Source organism: Ruditapes philippinarum, unplaced genomic scaffold, assembly GCF_026571515.1.
Source record: "Ruditapes philippinarum isolate M1 unplaced genomic scaffold, ASM2657151v2 ctg2155_1_1_1_1, whole genome shotgun sequence".
Classification (NCBI taxonomy): Eukaryota; Metazoa; Mollusca; class Bivalvia; order Venerida; family Veneridae; genus Ruditapes; species Ruditapes philippinarum.
In genome coordinates this window covers 207513-231464 of record NW_026861489.1, presented here as the reverse complement: position 1 = coordinate 231464, position 23952 = coordinate 207513, and the positions used below count along the sequence as shown (strand labels likewise).

Here is a 23952-nt window from a genome sequence, read left to right as displayed (position 1 = left end):
AAATAATCATAATATTTTAAAGCCGTCAAAAAGGGTAGTGGTACTAACTTTCCAAGGAAAAGCATGAAAAGTATTTATAACCTCTTGACCTTGTTAATTCTTTTTCTTTGATACTGGTATGATTTTTATACCATTTTAATGCTATAGAATGTTATCAAAGGTATCGAGGATTTTTCTTGGTCTTAACACTGTGTTTTTTTATGTCTTTTATGACATCATTTATATAATTATTATCGTAATATTTAAAGTTTAACAGGTAAAATACTTCTTTTCATCCCTCTTCAATATTAATCACCATAAAAACTTATCTATATCAGTTAATATAAAAAACCTTAAAATCTGAGAATGGAATTAAGCTTTCTAAAACATGTATGTATCATAAATATTTTATGCAATAATGAAATAAAGATTTACTTCCTTCAGGTACATAGCACTTTGGAGTATTTGCGTAACAAATTTAAGATGGTTGCCAAGAAATTTGATAAACAAAATGCACATGAGAGTTTGAGTGTTCATGTCATAATACTTGAGATTTGGCACCCCAGGAAATGCACTCTAATATACTTTAAAACTGGAAATATTGTAGACGGAGAAATTGCCTTGTGTCTCTAGTTACATGCTGTTTTAATTTCAAACAAACAGCGTTTTCTCCTTAAACAATACACCAGGTCATATTTAAATTTTTTGTTTTCTTGATTATAATATTTTCTTGGGAAAAAAATGAGAAAAAAAAAGACTGAAACATAAAGATAACGTAAGTTTTTAAAATTTAAATGCTCTGTAAACCATGTCAACAATAAAGTACCATTTTATCTTTCTCAATTTCTACACACTGGATATGAAGACAGTATTTCATTTCTATATGGGTATCCCAACAAAAAACAGTGCAGATTGCTTGCCCCCGTAGGTGCCAATTTTGAGGTCTTTGTTGTCCATTTTGTAATATTAAATTCTCTATACTGATTGGCTAAGACAAGGGATGTATGGGTAGAAATGGTCAAATCTTGTTAATAGTATATATTGTTGCGTCTGGGTGGGTTATTTGGGGATGCTATGATTGGCTATAAGCAAAACGCCTTATTTCAGCTACTCATTGATCAAGTTTATAAATGTAACTTTATGTGGTAACCTTATAATAAAGGTTACGTTTACCGGTATGATATGACTCAGTATTCAGAAATAACATGTGGTTAATATAAAATATTGCTCTGACAAAGTTATCATGAATTTCCACCTGATTTGCCTTTAGTTTTTATGCTTTTAGCAATTACCCGCCAATGTATTTAAGTATTTTTTCACAGCTTCCAATTTATCTACTCTGCAATAAAAGTATAATTGGCAATAAACATCAAATATGATGTGACATAAAAAAAGTTGATGAAATCTTTTTCTCTCCTTTAACAGAAGATTTACAGATAGAAGTTTTATCAGTGTGTTTTTTTTAACTGTTAATATCTATTTTAAATACATCATTATGATGTACTTTTGTCAGTAGAATGTTTATCTAGTTAACTGGCATATTCTTTCTGAATGTCCACCCATACTTGGTTATGATGCATGTACATAGGGGCATGTAAGATCTTTCTTCACCAGTAAAAGGGACATGTTGTGGTGTTGGTACTGTTGGTAGTTTACCCTCCTGATCATCGAATTTACCAGAGCACAGTTGGCCACTGCATCGTTTTGGGTAACCTGTCAAGCTGTTTAATGTGCCTTTACTTTCTCAAGGAACTGATAACTTCTGCACATACCAGAGCAGAGGTACAGTGCGAATGACCATAGAAAAAATTATTATATGATCGTGTTATGAAAGTGACCTGCACTGTCCAGGAATCAAATCAGGGTCGCCCGATTCACAGTCCAACGCTCTACCTTTTGAGCTAATCAGACAGCTTAAGGGGGAGTTGTATATATACAGTGGAGCCTCTGTATAGTAGCCCTCTATAGACCAAAAAACTCTTAATGGCATTTAACTATATTGTTATGTGTATGCATGAATATTGAAGTTCTTGGGCCTTATACTTAGGCATACAAAGGCGATACTGCCAGCAGAAATTTCAATTTTTGCAATTCCAAAGAAATTCTTACAGTGAGTGGATTTAGAAACGTTTATCATTATTGACTGTAGAACAAAATATCTCCTAGAGTTTATGTTACATCTGCAGATATTTTGTGTTTGTTTCCCCAGTTTCTAATCCCAGAATGAAATGTTTACATAGACTGCTTGTGAAGTGTGAACAGAAATTAGGTGTTGAAATAATCGTTTAAATAGTTCTTGAAGTCTTTGCTGTGGTTCCCTCCTCTTATATTGGAGGTCCTTGTAAAGTTTTCATTTCATTATGTTTGTTTGTAAATGGGTAACTCAATGTTTATAATAGCTCTAAACATGTTAGAGTGTACAGCCTGACGCTCCCTCCTTGTCTTTCATCCCAATGTAACATTTATAAACTTTGCAACATTTGCTCAAATAAAATAAAAGCTTATAAATGACTTTTTTCCCCAACATTTAAACACAGTATTTATGATGTTTAATATTAGGAAATGATTTTTGTAACTTGGCTTTTACTGATGTTATTATACCCATAAAGAAAGAAACATTTCGATGCCTTGGTGCGAAAGGGTTGTAACTCAATATTTTGAAATTGTTCAGGAGAGACAAAAAACTTATTTATTCTTTTACGTTCTAATAAATACTTCTTTAATTTTGGTTTTTGGCTTTCATTCATTTACTGATATATAATTGATTGGAAAGGTTATTTTATTTTGTCAGCATAAAGAGATAATTGATAAAGTTTCAGTTACAACCCTTTCGCACCAAAAAAATAAAAAAATTCAAAAAATGATTTGGTGCGAAAGGGTTGTAACTAAATTTTTGCTTTAAATTCTGATAAATGTAATGGGTCAAATGAACAGATCCAAGCTTAGTTGTGTTTAGTATGAACTAATTTAACATATGGCCTCAGATATTTCAGTGAAAAACCTTCAAATTTTATGTTTTTAAAATAAAATTTCAGTCAAATGATTTTTTTTAAAGAAATTCACTTTATATATAATATTTTTTTCCATGTGACACACAGTTCAGATTGTCAAACCCATCATAAGTACCAAATATGTTTGTTTTTGCAAGAATCAAAACTCAAAATGTAAACTTACATAATGACAAAACCATCTAAGATGTTAATATAAGCCTTTAGAAGATGAGAACACTCTCATTTTATTTTACATCTATTCTATACATAGGCTTTTCTTAATTTGAAAACTTAGATAATTTCCAGGATGTGCTTTTGTGTACAAATTATATTATTTAAGCATTATCCAGGATCTTCTTTACTATGAGAAAGATGATAATAGATGTTCTAAGCTTCTAACTTCACTGCTCATGCTATTCTTACAACTCTTTACAGTCCCAAATTTCATTGTCTATTATGATATACATTAGTCAGTAATTAAATGAGAAAAAATAAGGCCTGCAAATTATAACAATTACAAAATGCAATCCCCCCACCCCAATAAAATTCACAGGTGTGCACACAAACGCACATACAGCTGAGGAAGAGATTAACATCTTTAAGAATGATTTGAAATAGCAGATAGAATATATCTGATAATTTACTTTTATCTAACAGAAAACAAAGGGTCAATAACATATTTTACTTAATATTCAAACACGACCCGCATTTTTCTCTATTGAGCATAGAAGATCGAAAGTGTGAGTTATTATGCAATAAAATCACTGTTTGACATTCTATATTAAGACAAATGACGTAATCATTATACACGCAAAGTAACCACTAAAAATGTGAAGCGCTGAAAATGAGTACGTAAACAAATCAGGCGCAATTTAGCTATATATAAGGTAGTACAGCATTTAAATTTTATTTGTTGATGTCGTGTTAGAATCAAAATAATATATCCAAATTGGTGATTTTTATCACTTAATAAAATCACTGTTTGTTGATTGAATGTGCATCACTATATCACTCGGGGCTACTCCCTCGTAAATCCACACATCCGACCTCCAAACAGTGATTTTATTGAGCGATAAAATCACAGTTTGGGATATATTATCTTAATTATCTACACATAAACACCTTTTATTTAAGAAATAATATATCCCAAATTGTGATTTTATTGCTCAATAACATCACTGTTTGGAGTTCGGATGTGGGGAATTATATATAATGATCAGCATCCGAATGACAAGCAATAAAATCACCGATTTGGATATATTATTTCATTTCTAACACAACATCAACAAATAGATGCTGCCGTACATAGTAATTAGCTAAATTGCGCCTGATTTGTTTCCGTACTTATTGTCAGTGCGTCACATCTTTGGTGGTTACGTCAGGTGTATAATGATTACGTCACATGTCTACATATAGAACGTCAAACAGTGATTTTATTGCATAATAACACACACTTTCGGTTTTTCTATGTTCAATAGGGAAAAATGTGGGTCGTGTTAGAATATATTGTAATACTTTTGTCTATATATATGTATATGTATCTAAACTTACTGTTCACAATATGTTGTCAAAGAAAAATTTGTTCACATATCTAGTCAGACATTGTCTTGTAACGTAAATAAATTGTAGTACAATATTAATTTATACAATTTGTCTTTGACAAAACATGAAAATATTCCAAAAGTAATACATGTAAGTTATAAAAGTAATTCATGTAAGTTTAAAACCAAATAAAGAATTGAGTAATAATTGTATAATTTCTTTAAGTTATTTTAATATTTAGTAATTAAAAAAGCATCGAAACACGAGGCTGTCGGATTTGTATGAGAGTATAAATCAGATTGCCGATTGTTTTGATGTTCTTTCTCTTTTGTATCTTAGGCAAAAAAAACAACACATTCCCAGTCATCCAAGAAAAAAGTACCAAATGTATAAGCATCTGAATATGACTTTTCTACTGTTATCTCCTTCCCTGTCGTCACAATATGTAATCAAAGCACAGAAGGCGCTGAATTTGTTTGGGTCTCAGAAAGTAAGAAAGGTGCAGGTTGTGAGATTATATGTATAGTGCCACCAATGCTTTCCAGCGTTTTAATTGTAGTAAATTGGCTATAAGACTTATTGCAACACTGATATGCAATCCAATGTTTATTTGACTTAAACAATTTGAAAAAAAAAATGAGTTGCCTTTACTGGGATTTGAACACAAGACCTCTCGCTTCATAGGCGTGCGCGAAAACCCTTAAGCCACGGTGAATTTATATGTGAACGGCCTGTAGAAAACCATATTATTCTAAATTAGGGCTTGTAACGAATTTAACTGTTGTTTAACACAGATGTAAATAATCCTGGGGCTTACTATAAGCATGTATATTTATAAAGAATCAAAGGGATGCAAGTTCTGTGGTATTTTCTGATCTTTGCAATCTTAATCGTACTGTATATCTGTATGCATTTTCCTGTATAAGTTTATTTTTATGTATTATAATTCATTTTGCAAGGCACCAGGGTTTGATACATACGGAACTCTGAATAACTAGACATGCATCAAAAAATCATTTATGTTCATTTTTTACGACAGTCACACTTTATCCTTGCATATCATGGCTACTTCCTTAACAAAGACACTTAAAAAAGAATTTAAAAAAAATTTTTCCTCGACTTGGATTTGAACTCCAGACCTCTCACCCCTGAAGCAAGCGCGTTACCCCTGCACCACGGAGAAGTTACACAAATTTCTGAATAACATCAGGTCATTCTATATTTAGAACTTCCATTGCATTTCGGGTTTGTTATCCTTATTAATTTCGAGGTATTTTGTTCAGGATAAACCTGTTGTTTAAAATTGAAGTAAATAATTTAGCGAAAATCTTCTCGCCTAAACAGTCCGACATGTAGAATCTATATATTCCACTACTCGGTTTGTGTAGTATTCGGTAATCAACATCGCTAAAAATAGTATTTTCATTGATAAAATCATATTCATCCGCGTAATTTGTGATTGTGCATTTATTGACAATTCTATTAGCCAACGCTATTTTTAAACTTTGAATGCGTTGTTATTTGTTGGATATTTGTAACAAAATAAAAATATTTCTTTCTTTTAAATCGCTAGTTTTAAGCTGTTTTGGGAACTACTTGTTGTTAGGTTTGTTGTGAACTTCTGTGTCAGAGGTTGAATGTCCGCTTTGTATTTACTTAATTTCGATCAGAAAATACAATAAAACAATATTAGAAATTTTCGACCATTCGGGAATTATTTTGCTTGAAAATTAATTCGCCTGTCTTTGACCATCTTTACGCAGTGATCTCCCCTGAATTTTTCGGTGTTAGTGTACATATAAAGGGAAGTAACCGCTTCAAGAAAGTGGACTACTTTCGGCGTTTGCAATTAACAACATTAGACTCTGAAATTTCGCTACCATTATTTGTTTGGTCTGACGACCCAAACAAATAAAAACCAGAAAAAATGAACCAGTTAACAAGCAAGCTCCAGACTGACAGTGAGTTAAAGCAATGTGCATGTATTGGTATGCAATTTAACTCTGACTTGTTTTCAAAAGTCTCCAAACTATGATACAATCATAATATATTGTATGACAATAATTATTTATAATTAATTTCATTTTCGTAAAACCAAAATAAGTCCATTACTTTTACTTGCTATTTTGCAAACAATGCAACATTATACCAATGACAATTTTTATGTTGAAAAAAAATCACTATAACAGTACTGTTAGTCAAATAAAGCAATGTACTATGATATAATTGTTTCTTTAACAAGCATTGGAATTGATTTATGTTTGAATATGTGTAAGTTATTCAAATTCTTGTATTATGTCTGAATGAAAGCTTACCAATTTATAATGTAAATAACAAGGAATCAGAAGCTAAGACTGTTTTATAAACTTGTCAGTTAGTTTGAAAGAAATAATCCACTAAATATTTCACAGAATATGATATAAGATATTGAGATACAACTGTTTTGCACTAGGATTTATTCAAAATATTATCAAAATGTTGGTGCGAAACGATTGTAACTTAAGTTACAACCGTTTCGCACCAACAAAATATGTCTGTTTGAGTTACAACCTTTGGACATATATACTTTTTTGGTAGTTTAATTTTAGCTTTCAAGTTCAATATTTTTACAACATGTGTGTATATTGCTCCTACATTGAAAAATACCATAAAATCATTTTCGGTGAAATTATGAGTTACAACCCTTTCGCACCAATTTACAATAGTCTATAAAAGCACCTTATTACAACCCTTAAACATGAACAAAAGCTTCAGTAAAAAAGTCTGAAAATACTTTTGTGACATTTTGAATTTTTTTTATGTTATATAATTCTGACACAAAAAGTGAAGGAAAAAAACCAATTTAACTTGCGTCAGTTGTTGAACAAGTCTTATTTTCGTCCTCGATATAAAAAAAATATATAATGAGAAATTTCACTTGCCTTGTTAGGTTACAGATAGGATTTTAGAGCTGTAAAAAAGGATGTTTCCTTGAGTAAATTGTCAGTTATTTAGACATTTCTGCAACAAATTGCAGTTACAGGATCCATAAAACACACTTATATTATGATACAGTAGAGGATAGATACAGTTAAGTCAGGGTAATCAATGTTTCCAAGATCAATCAAAATTCAGTAGAGCATTGTGTATACTAAAATCTACCTATATAATTATGTTAAGACTTGGCTCAGTGGGTTAGTTTATGAGTATAATAATGCTTGTTTGTATCATAGTTTATTAAATTTTTAGTTTTAAGTCTGTCCACTTGGGTTTAAGGGCTGTCTTTACAATAAATAACATGAGAGAAAAATAGACTTTATTTTGTTACAGTATGAGTAGGTAACCAAAGTCCTCTATGCAATAATATTAAATAACAAAAGAAATGATACAAAAGTTTATTTTAAAAAAGGGGCAATTCCATCTGTAAGGATTATTGATTATTCCATTGTTGTAAGATTGTCTAATAATAAATTAGAAAAAGGTGTGAAACATCTTTGTACAAGTGTTCCACATGACAAGAAGATTGATTCAAAGGTCCAAAATGCCAAAGAAGTATGGTGAAGGTCACTGATGTGATTTGCATGTCATATATTGTGAACACAGTGTATACCTTTAATGTAATGGATTTTCCCTGCTTTAAACTTGGAACTGTTTTTTCTTTTCTTTAATTTTTTTTGAAAATTCAAAATATTGAAATTGAGCTACCAACAGTACAGAGCCTTTGTGACAAGGCTAAACACTTACAGCTGGATAAGGGGTTAAACATTTTGTCCAATGTTCATGTCGATTCCTTAAAAACGTTTGGCAATTTTCGGAGCTCTCACAGTGCTAAAGTGAGCAATTAACCTAATTAAACAATAAAATTAAACAATTCTCCTCCGACAGTTGTAGTCTATACCAGTTTCAGTGTCTCAGCTGTTAAATTTACAGGATCTTAATATTTTAGTCACTTTTAGTCACTTTGCAGAGGAAGTCTTCATATTCTAAGCTGAACAAGAACATTGTCCATTTTTTACGTGACCATAATTTGCTTGGAATAGAGAAAAAGACATTTGGTAATTCATTGCCACATTCACCTAGTGCACTGTCTTGTATCAAGTGTTCTAAGAAGATAATTAAGTTATTTGATAAGAGATTTATGCAAATATCTCAATTACCTGGAATGAAGGCGGCTTGCTTTGAAAATAATTAAAGTAGATACAGGTGCTTGCCAAATATTTGTGTTATTTCTTACAAGAAGTAAGTTTATCTATTATTCAATACATACTGCAGAATATTCAGTGGAACATTACACAGGTGGTTTATTATTCAATGGTATATGGAATACACTTGATTATATTGTTTATCTAATTTAATGCTAAATCAAAGAGGCGTTTTAAACTGGAATGAAATGAAGACCTACATAAGTACCAGTAAATAAAATTAATGAAAATTTTAGCACACTTGACTTGAGGTTTTCCAGGCTATTGACACAAGGAAATTACTGTATCTGAATAAAAGCATATGTGTTACATCATATGTTACCCCACATGATGCTGGTGGTAGATTTATGTCAACTGTGATTTATCGTAGATATAATTTTATAGACAATAAAAAGCAGTTACTGTTAAATCCTAATGGGCAATAATATTTTCATGGTAAAAATATGAGATAAGATTTCACAAAGGACTGTCTGCAAGAAGAACAAAAATAATAACATTATGCTTATTAGAGAGAATAAATTAAATAGCTTTCCTAAATGATTATGGTATGTTCATATTATCCCATCGCCAAAGGTGAAGGGGATATTAGAAATAGTCTTTGTCTTCACTAAGTTTTGTGTGGAGCATAACACCAAAGTCTTCTAACTTTAAACAGTGACAGAGAACTTTAAGAGGAAGTGCATTGTGCAAGTACAATAACTCCATCTTGCCAACTATTACAGTTATTCCCCTTTATCAGATTTATTTGATAAACTTTGTCCAAAGCATGACGCCTTAAGAACTTGAGGGATTTTCTTCAAACTTAATACACTGACAAAGCACATTGGTAGAAATTGCAGTGTGCAGGAACAATACATCTACATTGCCTTCTCTTAGAGTTATTCCCCTTTTTTCAGATTTACTTGGAAAAAAAACCCTGAGCATAACTCAATATACTTGAGTACTCTTCATCAAACTTCTTACACTGACATAAAAAACATCAAAATAAATAAATCACATATACATTACGAGATATGCAAACTTTCGCTTCATTGTCTTATTCTTTTTCTACTGGCTTGAAAAAAGTACAACCTTCAACCGGCAAGGGAATTAACCATGTGTAACATATTCATGCCTTTTATGAATCATATCATTTTTCCATCATTTTGCCAAAGGAATCTAAATATACTGAAGAAAATTGGTTGGAACATTAGTGATAATATTGTCTATTCTAATTAAATGTTAGAATTCTTTCAGAGAAATCATGGAATGTCAGAAATGAGAGATATCATATGTTTTACATAATTCATAAAATCCCTGGTAAATAATCAAACAGTTTCCTTTACTTTTCTCCAGTGATTTTCAGCAGGCTCCTTAGATCAGACATGAAGCAGCTATTTAAATTAGGGGTATTTTCTTTGATGCTTTGTTCAGTGTTTCACGGAACATGCCTCCTCATACTGGAGATCTCCACTGGAATCCACTTTAAGGTCTCCACCTAACTGTTGGATATCTGTTTAGCAAATGATTTAATGACAGCACCTGTAGAAGTGCCTTTAAACACCATCGACCAGAAAACTATCAAAGTATTTATCCTGATATACATTATTTAATTGGACAGGTCATGTATGGAAAAATTAGCTTCCAAAATTTTGAGGTTTCCTTGCTTTATATGTATTAGTAACTTGATCTGCTTAGAATTTGATCTGTCCATTCTTAGTATTGCCCTACTTTTTCCTTGAATCTGAGTAGACCTTAATTTGAATATTTAATTACTTAATAGCTATTAAGAAAACATTAAATATTTTAAACATCTATAGTAGTTTCCTCTGTCAAATTTTGGCTGTTTCAATCATTTATTTCTTTGCTTTTTAGTGGCTAACTATTTCTTGATTTAAGGAGTTTTAATAAATAGTCAAATCAGCTTACAGGTAGTATTTAATTTAGGGTTAGTTATATATAGGCATGGCCTGGCACAATGCTCGTATCATAGGCCAATTAAAAATGGCCAGAAGAGTTCAGAGAGTAAATTTTCTATGCTTAAGGGGTGGGAGGGTAAAATATAATTAGTTCCGCACCAGATTTTTTTCATATTTTATTCTTTGAGAGAATCTCATGAAATTCCCCCATCTGTTCCAGTAATTGAGTCTTTTTTATGTGTAATTAATTAACATAAGTAAGAACATGTCTTACTAGATTTTGTAACATAAGAGCTTGGGCAATTTTTTTTCAGCCCCATTACATATCTAATTGAACAAAAAATGTCTTAATTATACTTTAATATCTATAATATTTATTAATTTGAGTAAACAATGTTGTTTTTTATTTTATCTTTACATTTTTTTTTAGACCATTGTGTTTTTTATTATTTTTATGTTTTCTCATAAAGAATGATTATTTAACTCAGCAATTTTCTAGCTATAGACTGGCATGATAATGTTATCAGATAGTTCCTACTGACATGAATTTATGATAGAAAAAAAATGCCAGGTTGAAAGCAGAGAGTTACAGAGTCTGTTTTTGTTATGTTGTTTTTGTGCAAAAGAAGCATCAATTTATATATATAGAATAATCCACATTGTTTATAGGCCCTGTCTTATTATCTAGTCTGTTTTGATAAATGATGATATTTTTGTTATGTCATATCTATGCACTAGTATTTTTCCTCCCTAGAATATTCTGATTTTAGAAGTAAGACATAATAAAAACCACTGACATACTTTATTTATCTGGTATTTTGTTTAAGAGGCAAAAGATTGAATGCTGTCAAAAAACAATGCTGTTTTTATTGTGTCGCCTTGAAAAGGTGACATATAGGGGTTACTCTCGTCGGCGGTGTCGGCGGCGGCATCGGCGTCGTCGTCGGCGTCGTTGTCGGCGTCCCCTAAAGCTTGTCCGGAGCATAACTCAGTCACTATAAGTCTGATTGACTTCAAACTTGGTATGCATGCTTCTTTCAATAACCCGAAGTGCAGTGCACAAGGACCGGTACTCTGCAGGTCTTATTTTTTGAGTTATTGCCCTTTGTTAATTTTCATACATTAATTTTGTCCGGGCCATTTCTCTTCAACTAAAAAAGCTATGGACTTGAAACTTCATAGGATGATAGATCTCATTAAGAAGAAATGCAGTGCACAAGAACCAGTACTCTGCACTTCCTAATTTTTGAGTTATTGCCCTTTGTTAATTTTCATACTTTATTTTTGTCCGGGCCATTTCTCCTAATGTATAAAAGCCATGGACTTGAAACTTCATAGGATGATAGGTCTCATTAAGAAGAAGTGCAGTGCACAAGAACTGGTACTCTGCATTTCTTATTTTTTGAGTTATTGCCCTTTGTTTATTTTCATACTTAAATTTTGTCCGGGCCATTTCTCCTTAAGTATAAAAGCTATGGACTTGAAACTTCATAGGATGATACATCTCATTATTAAGAAGTGCAGTGCACAAGAATCCGTACTCTGCATTTCTTAATTTTTGAGTTATGGCCCTTGTTAAATTTCATACTTTATTTTTGTCCTGGTCATTTCTCCTCAAGTATGAAAGCTATGGACTTGAAACATCATAGAATGATAGATGTTATTGATAAGAACTGCAGTGTACAGTAACTGCTGCTCTGCACTTATTTTTTTAGTTATTGCCCTTTGTTATTTTTCATATTTCATTTTTGTCCTGGCCATTTCCCCTAAACTACATTGTTCACAAGGCGACACATCCGACTCGCGGAGTTCTAGTTAGTTTTTAGATACCAAGAAAATTCCATGACTTTTTTATGCTTTTATATATATTGTATTCTAACACGACCCGCATTTTTCCCTATTGAACATAGAAGAACCGAAGGTGTGTGTTATTATGCTATAAAATCACTGTTTGGCGTTCTATATTTAGACATGTGACGTAATCATTATATACGTGACGTAACCACTAAAAATGTGACGCGCTGACAATAAGTACGGAAACAAATCAGGCGTAATTTAGCTTATTATCATGTACTTCAGCATTTATTTGTTGATGTCGTGTTAGAATCAAAATAATATATCCAAATCAGTGATTTTATTGCTTGATAACATCACTGTTTGTCGTTCGGATGCGCATCATTATATCACTCGGGCTACGCCCTCGTGATATAATTCCCCGCATCCGAACTCCAAACAGTGATGTTATTGAGCAATAAAATCACAGTTTGGGATATATTATTTCTTAATTTGTCTACCTTTCAAGATAACAAATTGGCATAGTTTTTTTCAAAGGTATACATGTCGTCAGTTGCTTTTGTGTATCATCTGCTGATTGGTCTTGTCAGTGTAGCTAACTAATCCTTAATGACAACAATGACTTACCTATGATTAATTTATGTCTTGCCTAAAAGCTTAAACATACTATACCTTGTATCACCATGTATATTCAGGTACCATGGCAGTATTACTTCAGACTAGTATGTCACTAAGATACTGATTGCAGTATTAATTATGGATGTATTTTCTACTTTCAGGTGGGAATTCCTTGAAGAACCAGCCATTTCACCTAAACTGGGGATGGATCTCATTCAAGCATGCCAGGCAAACTGTTAACGAGACACAGGGAACACTTCTGGTCATGCTCCAGCGGCGTGGATTCCTTGCTGAAACTTCCTTTGTCAGTGAGTAGTACAAATCATTTATATCCTACTTTTATATGAAGAATTGTGACTACATAATATCTTTGATGAATAAATGTCAATGCTCTTGTTCTTTATTATTTTTATGTTGACTTTTTCTTTCAATGAACGTCGGCTAATAAGTTTCCCAGCATTTCATTTTATCATTATAATTCTTGTTAATAAAAAACAATAAATAATAATAATGATTCCAGTAAGTGCACTTATTTTTTATTTATTAATAATGAATGTTAATTAATTTTACATTTTCTGGCATTCTTGTCAAGGAACGTGGGCTTATAATCACAAGTATTTGTATTCTTTTATGACTGAATGTTGATTAATTTTGCAGCCATCAATGTAACTGAGAGAACAGCAAGCATTGGGAAAGATGTTTCCAGACAATATTCCGAGCAAGTACAGTTTAATCCAGGTACAGAAATATATATCTATTGTTCCTTACATAACTATGAAAAATACTGAAACATAAGTAAAGTTCTGTTCTAATAGTTCTGTTTAAAAGCATAAGTGTTGATCGATTGACCAGCTAATTCCTTTACTTTATGGTTTGAATCCCAAGTCGGAGAGCTTTATGGTCAATTCTTGTTCATATACATTTAAATTATGGTTGGAGTTGTGAAGTCACTGGCATCAAGTTCACTAGTGCTACTTGCTCAGACAGCCTTCTGTTAAGGACTGATGTATTACTTCAATTGGTCTTTGGAGTCAAGGGGTCACTGGGGTCAAGGTTGCCATTGCTTAAAAAAAAAGATATTAATTAAATTTGCTCATACAATGTTATTTGATTGATCAATGTCTTTTGTGATTAGTAGTTACACACCTTGGGTGCTCTTCTCACTTGCCACGGAGAAAGCCCTTACCTGGGTGAAGGTCACAGTACTAAAAATAGATTTTTACACTTTTACTCATACACCCATTATTTATTGGGTGATGTCTTGAAATACACTGACAGATGTGCAGTTTTGGGGAGCATCAATCACTTATTATAGAAAATTTAGCTTGTGTAGAAATACTGCTGCATTGTATATTTTACCTGTTTAAAAACAACGAGGTAGGCCTTTATAAAAGTGTTAAAGGAAATACAGGTGGTATTTTTACTATGTTCACATACTGTACATCCTGTTTTCTGAGATAAGCTCTCAAGAAAAGCTCATAATAAGCTCTAAGAAGGCTTATTTGGCCAATAACTTCTGCTACAGATAGTTGCTAGAAATGATAACCTAAATTAATAGAAATAGGTATGAATACATCTTTGATGAAATTTACTGGGAAAATAGTTTAAAAGCTGATTGTTAACAATAAAGAATAGTATATTATACTGGTTATGATGTGTTTTGATAATATTATAGGATGTTTAATGATAAAACAATTGTTTCTAAACAAAAACGCATTCAATTAAAAAATATGTACATTATTTTGCATCAACTATGCATTATATATCCTTCATCTCACCATTCCTTTTCAAACACACATCTGTGGCTTTATAAGAGAAGGCCAGAACTAAGAATAAAGAGAATCCCTTATTTACCAGAAGATTGGTCAAAGGCTGTGTTGCTGTTCTGAGTATTTTTTTTATTGCCATAACAAATATGTAATAAATGATGTTGTTATTCTTTTCAGGTGAAACAGTGAAGCCATGGAGTTTACGTCTCAGAAATGATGATATTTATGAAAGAGAAGAGACCCTGATTCTTCAGATGACAGACCCTGTTTCTGCTGTCCTTGAATACCCTGATGTTGCCATGATTACCATTGTGGATCCTGAAGATGGTATGCTCAAACTTAGTATTATTGACGCAATTCTATTACCGACCTATTCCAGATATTATGCAATTGCAGAAGTTTATATTATTTAATTTGATTTAACAAGATAAGCAATTTTTATACACAAAATATAAAGTTCATCAATGAAGTTCATTGCAGACATAGAGTAAACATTAAGTATGTTGATAGTACAAGGTCTCATGCCAAGACTTTGATTCTTAAAAGAATTGAATGATTACTTCACCTACCTAATATGATAAACAACCTAACTGTTGCATATGATAACTGTAAACAATAAATGTTATATTTTCACAGAGTCAACAGTTTTCTTTCCTGAAGTTTTATACAGTGTAGAAGAAAAGACCTCCAAGTTGGAGATCCCAATATTCAGGACTGGAGATTTGTCAGACGAATTTATGGTCATATGTTATACAGCAGAAGGTAAATGTTTGTTATATGTAATCTCAGAGCAATAATTATTTACCTTTACCTTACTAAATTCATTAAATGAGACCACTCACAACTGTCAATTGCATCTGATACACAGGAGATATGAGTTTCAAACATTTACACGGTCTTTCAATGCTTTTCTATGCCATTAGGCATCCTTGTGTGAAACGTTGCAGTTTTGTTGCTATTGGCCAATCAGAAGACTCATTACAAAATATCGAACAGCTGATTGACAATGGCGTAGAAAGGAATCTACAGACCGTGGAAAGGTTTGAAATTGAGTTTCGCGTGTATCAGATGCTACTGACGGCTGTGAGTGGTCCAACTTACTGTATTTAGTAATATTATTTAGTAAATTCAAGTGATTTTGACCCGTACTCAGCTGACAAACATGTATTAGTCTATGTTTACGTACCGAATCGTTGTGCCGCAATTTTGTCTACCAAGGATTTCTAGCACGAAATTTCTCGTTTCCCGATAGATATTTCATGCACGGGAAGGGCTAGATACTTGGGGTTGGTCTCATTAAGAAGTTTTATACAAAGGTGAAATGGTGATAAAAATTTTTTTAATTGTCTGGCCAATTGTTTCCACAACGGCCCGAAAATGAATACCGTGCCCGTAGGCTCGAGTCTGGAGTTTCCAGCCTCCTCTTAACTTATAGTATATTTTTAGCTCGACTATTCGATAAGAATAAGTAGAGCTATTGTAGTCACCCGAGCGTCGGCGTCTGCGTCGGCGTCGGCGTAACCACTTATGTTAAAGTTTTTGTAATAGTTCAAATATTTAAGTCCATTGACATATGGCTTTGAAACTTTGCACACTTGTTCACTATCATGACTCCAACCTGTAGACAGGAGGAGGTAACTCTATCAAGCATTTTGACAGAATTGTGCCCCTTTTTCGACTTAGAATTTACGTTAAAGTTTTTGTAATAGTTCAAATATTTTCAAAGTCCATTGACATATGTCTTTGAAACTTTGCACACTTGTTCACCATCATGACCCCAACCTGTAGACAGGAGGAGGTAACTCTATCAAGCATTTTGACAGAATTGTGCCCCTTTTTCGACTTAAAATTCACGTTAAAGTTTTTGTGATAGTTCAAATATTTTCAAAGTCCATTGACATATGGCTTTGAAACTTTGCACACTTGTTCACCATCATGACCCCAACCTGTAGACAGGAGGAGGTAACTGTTTCAAGCATTTTTTTTACTATCAAGCACTAAGAATAGTCGAGCGTTGCTGTCCTACCGACAGCTCTTGTTTAAAGGGGTCATTATTTACTTCTTTTTTTTTGGTTTTTGACCTTTTAAGATGAACACAGGTTATTTTATCAATCTGGTCATATTTTTTCTTCCCAGGTCCGATACTCGTGCCTGTGGACTGAATAGCAAACAGTGGAGACCATGATCAGATGGCACATAATTATGTACCTGCAGATCTTTGTCATCACTGGTCACATGTGTAGAATCTGTTGCCAGCAGCTGGCTCAGAGTTACTTTACTTACATGGCTTCTAAAACAGTACATGATTCATGCTGTTGTAAATTCTTTATCTGTTTTGAATCATAGGCAAAAACATTCCCCAAAAATTGTTGTATTTTTGATTTACAAGTTGTAAAATAGAAAACATATCACATGATTTGTCATGATAATGTTTGATAGACAGATGTCAATCTAATAAAAAATAATGAATAGTTTTCTTGGTGCACAAAACATGTGCAAATATACTTAATTCTAGATACATCGAAATTGATACTACACTGTGCTATGTAGAGAATGAAGATTCTCTGTAATTTAAGAGTGTAGTTGGCCAAAATGTGTCCTTTAATTACCAGAACATGTCTTTTAACTATGTCTTTAACTATCAATATGTGTTTTTGATCCTAAATATTTGAAACTAATCAAGCCTGTTTCAGGAGGTAATCAAATGAATAAACAGTCATATTGGAGCTCAAAAACTTTTAATTTAAGACATTAGACAATTGTTTGTCATCACTGTCATGACTTGTTTCTAAATATAATCTCACTATAAACCAACAAGGCTTTGGGTTAATAAAAAAAATTAGTAATCACAATCTTTGAGTTAAAGTTAATGAAAATAGAAATTGCTTGTTGCTTGAATTAATCAAGATATCATAAATCAAATGTAAAGGAACAGATTAAATTGGAACAAATTTTGCGAGCTAAATGTTATAAGATGCACAAGAACATTATATTCTGGTAAGTTGATTAGATTAGGTCTGCTGCATTTGTTGTTTTGCTAATGAAGTTTTCTGGAGAATGCCACTTGAACATTGAGATGCACATAAAGAGCATTTTTTTTGTCTTATTAGCTTATTAAGTTTATTAGTTTTATTAACATACAATGATAAAAAACAAACATAATTAGGTATGCTTAATCTTTTTTATGATTTAATTTTTTTTCTGAAAGAAGGAAAGAACATGTTTAAGTAGGTTATAATTTTATTTTCTTTGAACGATAGCTTAAAATGTGGGTATAAAATTCTTTTCTTCAAGCACTTTATCAAAGTATAGTAAATCTTTGTCTCTTTTATCTTTATCCTGAACTTTCAGTTATTTCTTTCATCGTAATTTCTTTCATCGCTTCACATGTGTAGTACAAACATAATTAGGGATTTTCCTATTTTCGATAAATTCATGCCGACCTCTGTTCTATGTCAATGTTGTTTTGTTAACTACTCTATTGAAGAATGCTGTACTTTTATTTTGGAAGAAGGTCCTCTGAGATCCAAAAGTGTAGAAATGTAAAATTTAAAATCCTTGAATAGATCAGGGCAATTAAAATGGATAAATATGTAATAGATAATAAAGAAATGTATTAAGTGTATTACCAATTTTCATGTTTCAAGTCATTTTGCACAATTGAAAACATGAAATATATGTATAATTTAAAAAAAAAAAAAATGACTGCAGCATGAAAAGCAAAAATTCAAAGAAAATGAAATGACTGAATAGTGAACAGTGCAAACGATGCCCAGACACATGAATCTGGTGGCTAATATTGGTCTGCACAGGTTGCATGGGTAGATTCAGTGGCCAACACCAGGCTAAGGGCTTAATGTGCAGGTTGGGTTTGAAACCTATAATTATTATTATAAATAAAAATCTTCTTTTATTCATCTGCAGGCACAGCTAGAGGAACACCGCCCAATAAGGTCCAGTCCTATTCTGACTACATCTCCAGACCCAAGGACCACAACAGTATGATCCGATTTGATAAAGGAGAAGACAAGAAAATGTGCACAGTCACAATCATTGATGATACACTGTTTGAAGAAGAAGAAAGATTTTCATTGGTTCTTGTTCAGCCAATGGGAGGCAAGATAGGGAATAAAAGAGAGACAGTGATTGTGATTGGACAAGACCCAGTTGATGGTATTACTTTAATAAAAGCACTATATACTCTTAATTCTTTAATTACATACAAGAAGTAGTTCACTTAAAGATTTTTTACTTCAAATAATTATTTACAAATTAATATAAATTTACTTGACTTCTTTTCAAGGTCAAGGTCTCTGACTTTGAAACACTTGTTCTTGATTGCAGTAGGTCTGAATTCTGCCAGAGACTAAGAATTTGTTCATTTGAGGAAACTATCCAATAAGTTTAAGGAAGGTTGATGGTTCTAGTCGTCAGTAATGCTTGAAAGCCACCACATTACCTTTCTTAAAGTGATGTTATACTCATTGACCATTATACATGCAATGGTGATTGCCCAATATAGTGTACATGTAGTTGATATTGAAAAATGTTTAGGATAAAACGTATATCTGTCGTAATTATAAAAAGACTGCCCTACTCTTTTTATAAATTGAACATTACAGGTAAATTCTGATGGACATTTATAGAAATTTTCTTTGGCCATGGGAGCTATTTATCTTTCATGCAAAATAAATTATAAAATTGAAAGGAATTATGGCAAAATGTAAACCTTTTTACTTTCACCTATCCGCTCACTATATACCCTTGGATTGGCATTGTCACTTTAATACCCTCAAGATGGAAGAATGAATTGTAAACTGCAAAACAGTAGCTTGAAATGACTGTATCATCTAAGAAAGTTTATTGCATTATATGGAATACGTTTCACCTTAAATGTTAACTTTTCTTGGTGAAACATTAGTTAAAAGATTAACACATACAAAATTTAATTACCAAAATGTCAACTACATCAGACTTGTTTAAATTTGTCTGTTTTTATTTGAAAATTTAAGAAATTTGGCAGTAAATAGATCTAATTGGTTGAGGCTTTTAGGGGACTCTGAAAATGTGAATACCATATCAATCAAGTCAAGAACGTATATTATCTGAGATAATAAACTTGCATTTTTTTATACAAAATTGTTGATATTCTTGATTTTATTATACAGAAATTCCTTAAAAATATTTTTTTTATTGCTCTGAAAAAATAAATTACCAGAATTTTTTTTTTAAACAGACAGGAACTTTGGTAATGCACTGCTTGAAAAGCCATAAATTGTTACATGTTTTGTGAATGTATGGATTTGATATAGAAACATTTGAGATAATGATATCCTCCCTATCTTTGAATCATCTCTACTGTAGACAAAACTTCCACATTTTTTTATGTAAAATATCTCCAGTGCACCAAATGGTTTACATAAAGGGAATGTTTTTACTGATTACAATATCAAGTTGTTTTATAACAAACAAAGACAAGTGCTGTAAGAGTCTTGAGTGCTTTCATTCATTCAGTATTTTTTTTCTTTCACTGGAACATTAATCTGTGTTGGATTTAATACATTTTTTCAGCTCATCCGATTTTCTTGTCTGAGATCTTTCATCCATTCAGTAAGACAGAAATTATATGGAACATTAGCTATTATTATGAATAATCATTTGTGTTTGTAAGAGTTATCTCCCTTCTCAAAGAAATGTTGAGATACTGTCAGTCTCTAATAGGCATTATATCCTCAGTGGATGAAAACAGGCCTTGTTTCTTTATAAAATTACAACTGATAAACAGAGGCATTCCCATTTCTAAACATAATTATGGTTGTTGTTTTTTTCCCAACTGAGAAACATAAAATTGCCAATTATCTGTTGATTTTCTTGGAAAAAGTGTTTTCATTCAAAAAGGACTTTCAAAAATAAGAAAATTTGAATACAAAGTTTATGGATAGAAGCTACTTTTTTATTCATCACATCTTCAGTAACGTAGAGTAGTTACTCTAAAATTCCCAATTTAGACCTCTAACATCACTTACCAATTCGAATTGTGTTGATGGAATTCCCAAAATGTTGGAATAATGGCCTAGATAAAAAACACTGACTGTTTTGAGGTTAATAAAGGTTTTCTTGTGATAACATACTTTCTATAATCATTGGTGTTCATACGGATATAAATGACTGGTATAATTATAAAGATGCCTAAGACATTATAAGTAGGGAAATGAGATCAAAGACAATTATAGCAATGTGATGATGTTAATTGTAAGACATAAAAATACATTTACAAATACTATTAGAGCCACAATTACTAAATGATCATGGACTCGATGCAACAATACTGTAATTCAGTTAACTTATTATAAGAAATTACAGGTATATTCTTATGAAACCTAGGACTATTCATTACAAAATTACAACAAGTATATACCCTCTATATCCCGGCTTTAAAGTACGAAATAAATTAAAACAACCGTGGAGAGCAATTACCCCTGGTCCTCCTCCCTTCTTCCAGTAACACATGTGAAAGTACATAATTGCCATTCATTAGTTCATGTCAAGTAGCTAATATAAAATAATTATCATATATCATAAAGTTGTTGCTGATTTCACCTACAGTGTGCTGCCAAAACTTTCTACATACTCTGTCTGAAACGTCAGTGTTGCTATGAATAACTTTTGGCAACTTTGTGAAGTTGTAATTCAACTTTGTGAAAATTCTTGCCTACCTGCTATTAAAGATTGTTGAATTTTCAGAAAGTTGAATTCATCTTTTATATGTGTCAATAAGACATGAGAGCTTTGAATTTTCTAAAATAATATTTAAAGTTTGATAGATTATGTGTTCCAAGGGAGACAATTCACAATTTATCATTTTAAAAAATGAGACTGACTGTTGCCCTTTGTATATTTTTATAGTAGGGTAATAAAGAAAGGTGTAACAATTTGCTTAATCATAACATAACATAAAGAATAAACAGAAAAACAGTAATAATTATGCAAGTTAATGGCCGATCTTCATCTTTGTAGAAATACAGGATGGAAATTTCATTTTGTTTTTATTAATTTTTTGAAAATGAGCCAATGTATGTTTATAGATGTTGAATGAAATATTAAAATCTATAAATTAATAGGTTTTAAGGGGGAACAACACATCAAAAACAACAGGTCGGAAACATATGTAATAATAATCAAATGAACTGAAAATCTTATAAATAGGTAATACTTAATAATAAAATGATAAAAAATAAGGAAAAATGTCATAAAGTACTGAATTTTCGGATTGGTAAAGACTTACAAAATGAGTGACAGATAAGATATGGCTTAAAGATATATGATAAAGATATACATGGATTTTTTTTGTCAGAATCTAAACTCTAGCTGATTATTATCTTTTTTTATAGACCATTGTGATACTTTTTCATTCACCCAGGGTGCAACTTTTTATAAGATCAGAGCAGTTTTGAATGCCTGCAGGTATCTCATATCAAAACATTGCGTCTGTTGCAAAAAATTATCTATATGATTTTCTGGAATGTGCTTGGTGAAAGAGAGAGATTAAATTATTAAATGATTTCAGAGCCGAAGTTTTACTTTGATCGCGAGCATTATCATGTAGACGAGGGTGTTGGTACGTTTGAGGTTAAAGTATGGAAGACTGGAACAGACCTCAGTAGACCTTCTAGTGTTACTGTTAGATCAAGGAAAACTGAACCGATGTCTGCTGAAGGTAAAGACATGCTTGTATAGGCTAAGGACTTAGTATACTAATAGAGTGAGGCATAAGCTATGATTATGAAGCATAATTATATTTATATTTGAAAATCAGCCTTTCATTAATTAATTTGTTTTATGATATTTAAGTGTATAGCATACGTCATACACTTTTTTATACACTATACAGAAAGGTTGGGCTTAATGTTTTTACATTATCATGGGATGGATGTTCTTCTGCTGTAATAAATAAAATGTTATCTATTTTATATTAGCAACATTGAGATATGAGTTTTACAGGTGTAAGTACATGCATATGAAACAGATATAGTTGTTTAGTGCTTACATCTCTGAAACATGAACAAATTAATTTTATAAAACTGTATTCTGGGCAATATTAATTTGAAGGTTTATTGTATATCGATTATAAAACAGAATCTGATGTACAACTTTGAACAGTGTTGCAGCAAACTCTGTATTTGTATTCAAATTATTGATAATTTAAAAGAATTAAAGCAGCAATAGGAGTTAGACCGGTAATGGACAAAAAATAGCTTGTAGGCTGTTTGTTATGAGAAAAAGATATGCATTTATGTTTGCTGTTCAGAAATTATAAAAAAGAGAAAAGCAAAAACAGTTAAAAAAAACACTAAAAACACTCTTAATATATTAATAAATTGCAAAATTGAAAATGTTGCATTAAGCAATAGTGATAACCACAAGCTACTATCGGTGATCCCGTGCTTAGGTTTAAATATGTTTCAACTGAACAAAAAAAAATGGTGAGAGTTTCAGTTTAGAAACATCAGTAGATGTGTTCATATGGCAGTTGTCATGGAAGATACAATGTGAATAGTTTGTGTAAGTTTTGAAAATAACTTATCATTTTAAGTATAGTAGATTTTGTCATTCATGCAGATTTATTTCTATGAATATTCATAAAAGGCAACAATATATTATTATCTTACAGCCAGTACAGACTATATCCCAGTCGTTAGAATATTAGACTTTGCCCCTGGAGAAATGACTGAGACCTTGAGTGTCACCATCCTAGATGACCTTGGTCATCCTGTCCTTGAGGGATCAGAGAAGTTTGAGCTTCATCTAAGGATGCCCGTAGGAGGGTCTATAGGAGAACCAAGTGTGGCCATCATCACCATAAATGACTCATTGTCAGATTGTGAGTGTCTTAGTTTTAACTTGGTATTAATCTTTTGAATACTCATAGCATTACAGACTTGCCTGTGTCATCAGTATAGGGCAAAGTCAGCCTGGCACATTAATTTAGTTTGACCAGGCTCTATATGCATACTGTTTACTGTTGATGCCTTATACACAGATCCCTAACCTGTTTAATTCTAATTATTTGATTAGTAAGAGGATTACAATAAGAATTTCACCACAAAATATTTGTTCACAAAAGAGCACAGACCAATCTATTGTTATTCAAATAATAGGTCAAAGTAGGGATCTATCAATT

At 31.8% G+C, this 23952-nt stretch overlaps 1 protein-coding gene across 2 annotated transcripts in view; it reads left to right on the top strand.

The window, feature by feature from the left end:
- LOC132715816 (FRAS1-related extracellular matrix protein 2-like) overlaps positions 1-23952 on the top strand; it is a 107392-nt gene that overhangs the window by 67025 nt on the left and 16415 nt on the right. For both annotated transcript variants that reach the window (XM_060698894.1, XM_060698893.1), the window contains exons 3-9: positions 13164-13310; positions 13660-13740; positions 14949-15098; positions 15408-15533; positions 18696-18944; positions 22339-22488; positions 23443-23652. In XM_060698894.1, the coding sequence (XP_060554877.1) occupies positions 13164-13310; positions 13660-13740; positions 14949-15098; positions 15408-15533; positions 18696-18944; positions 22339-22488; positions 23443-23652 (1113 nt within the window). The remainder of the gene's footprint in view (positions 1-13163; positions 13311-13659; positions 13741-14948; positions 15099-15407; positions 15534-18695; positions 18945-22338; positions 22489-23442; positions 23653-23952) is intronic.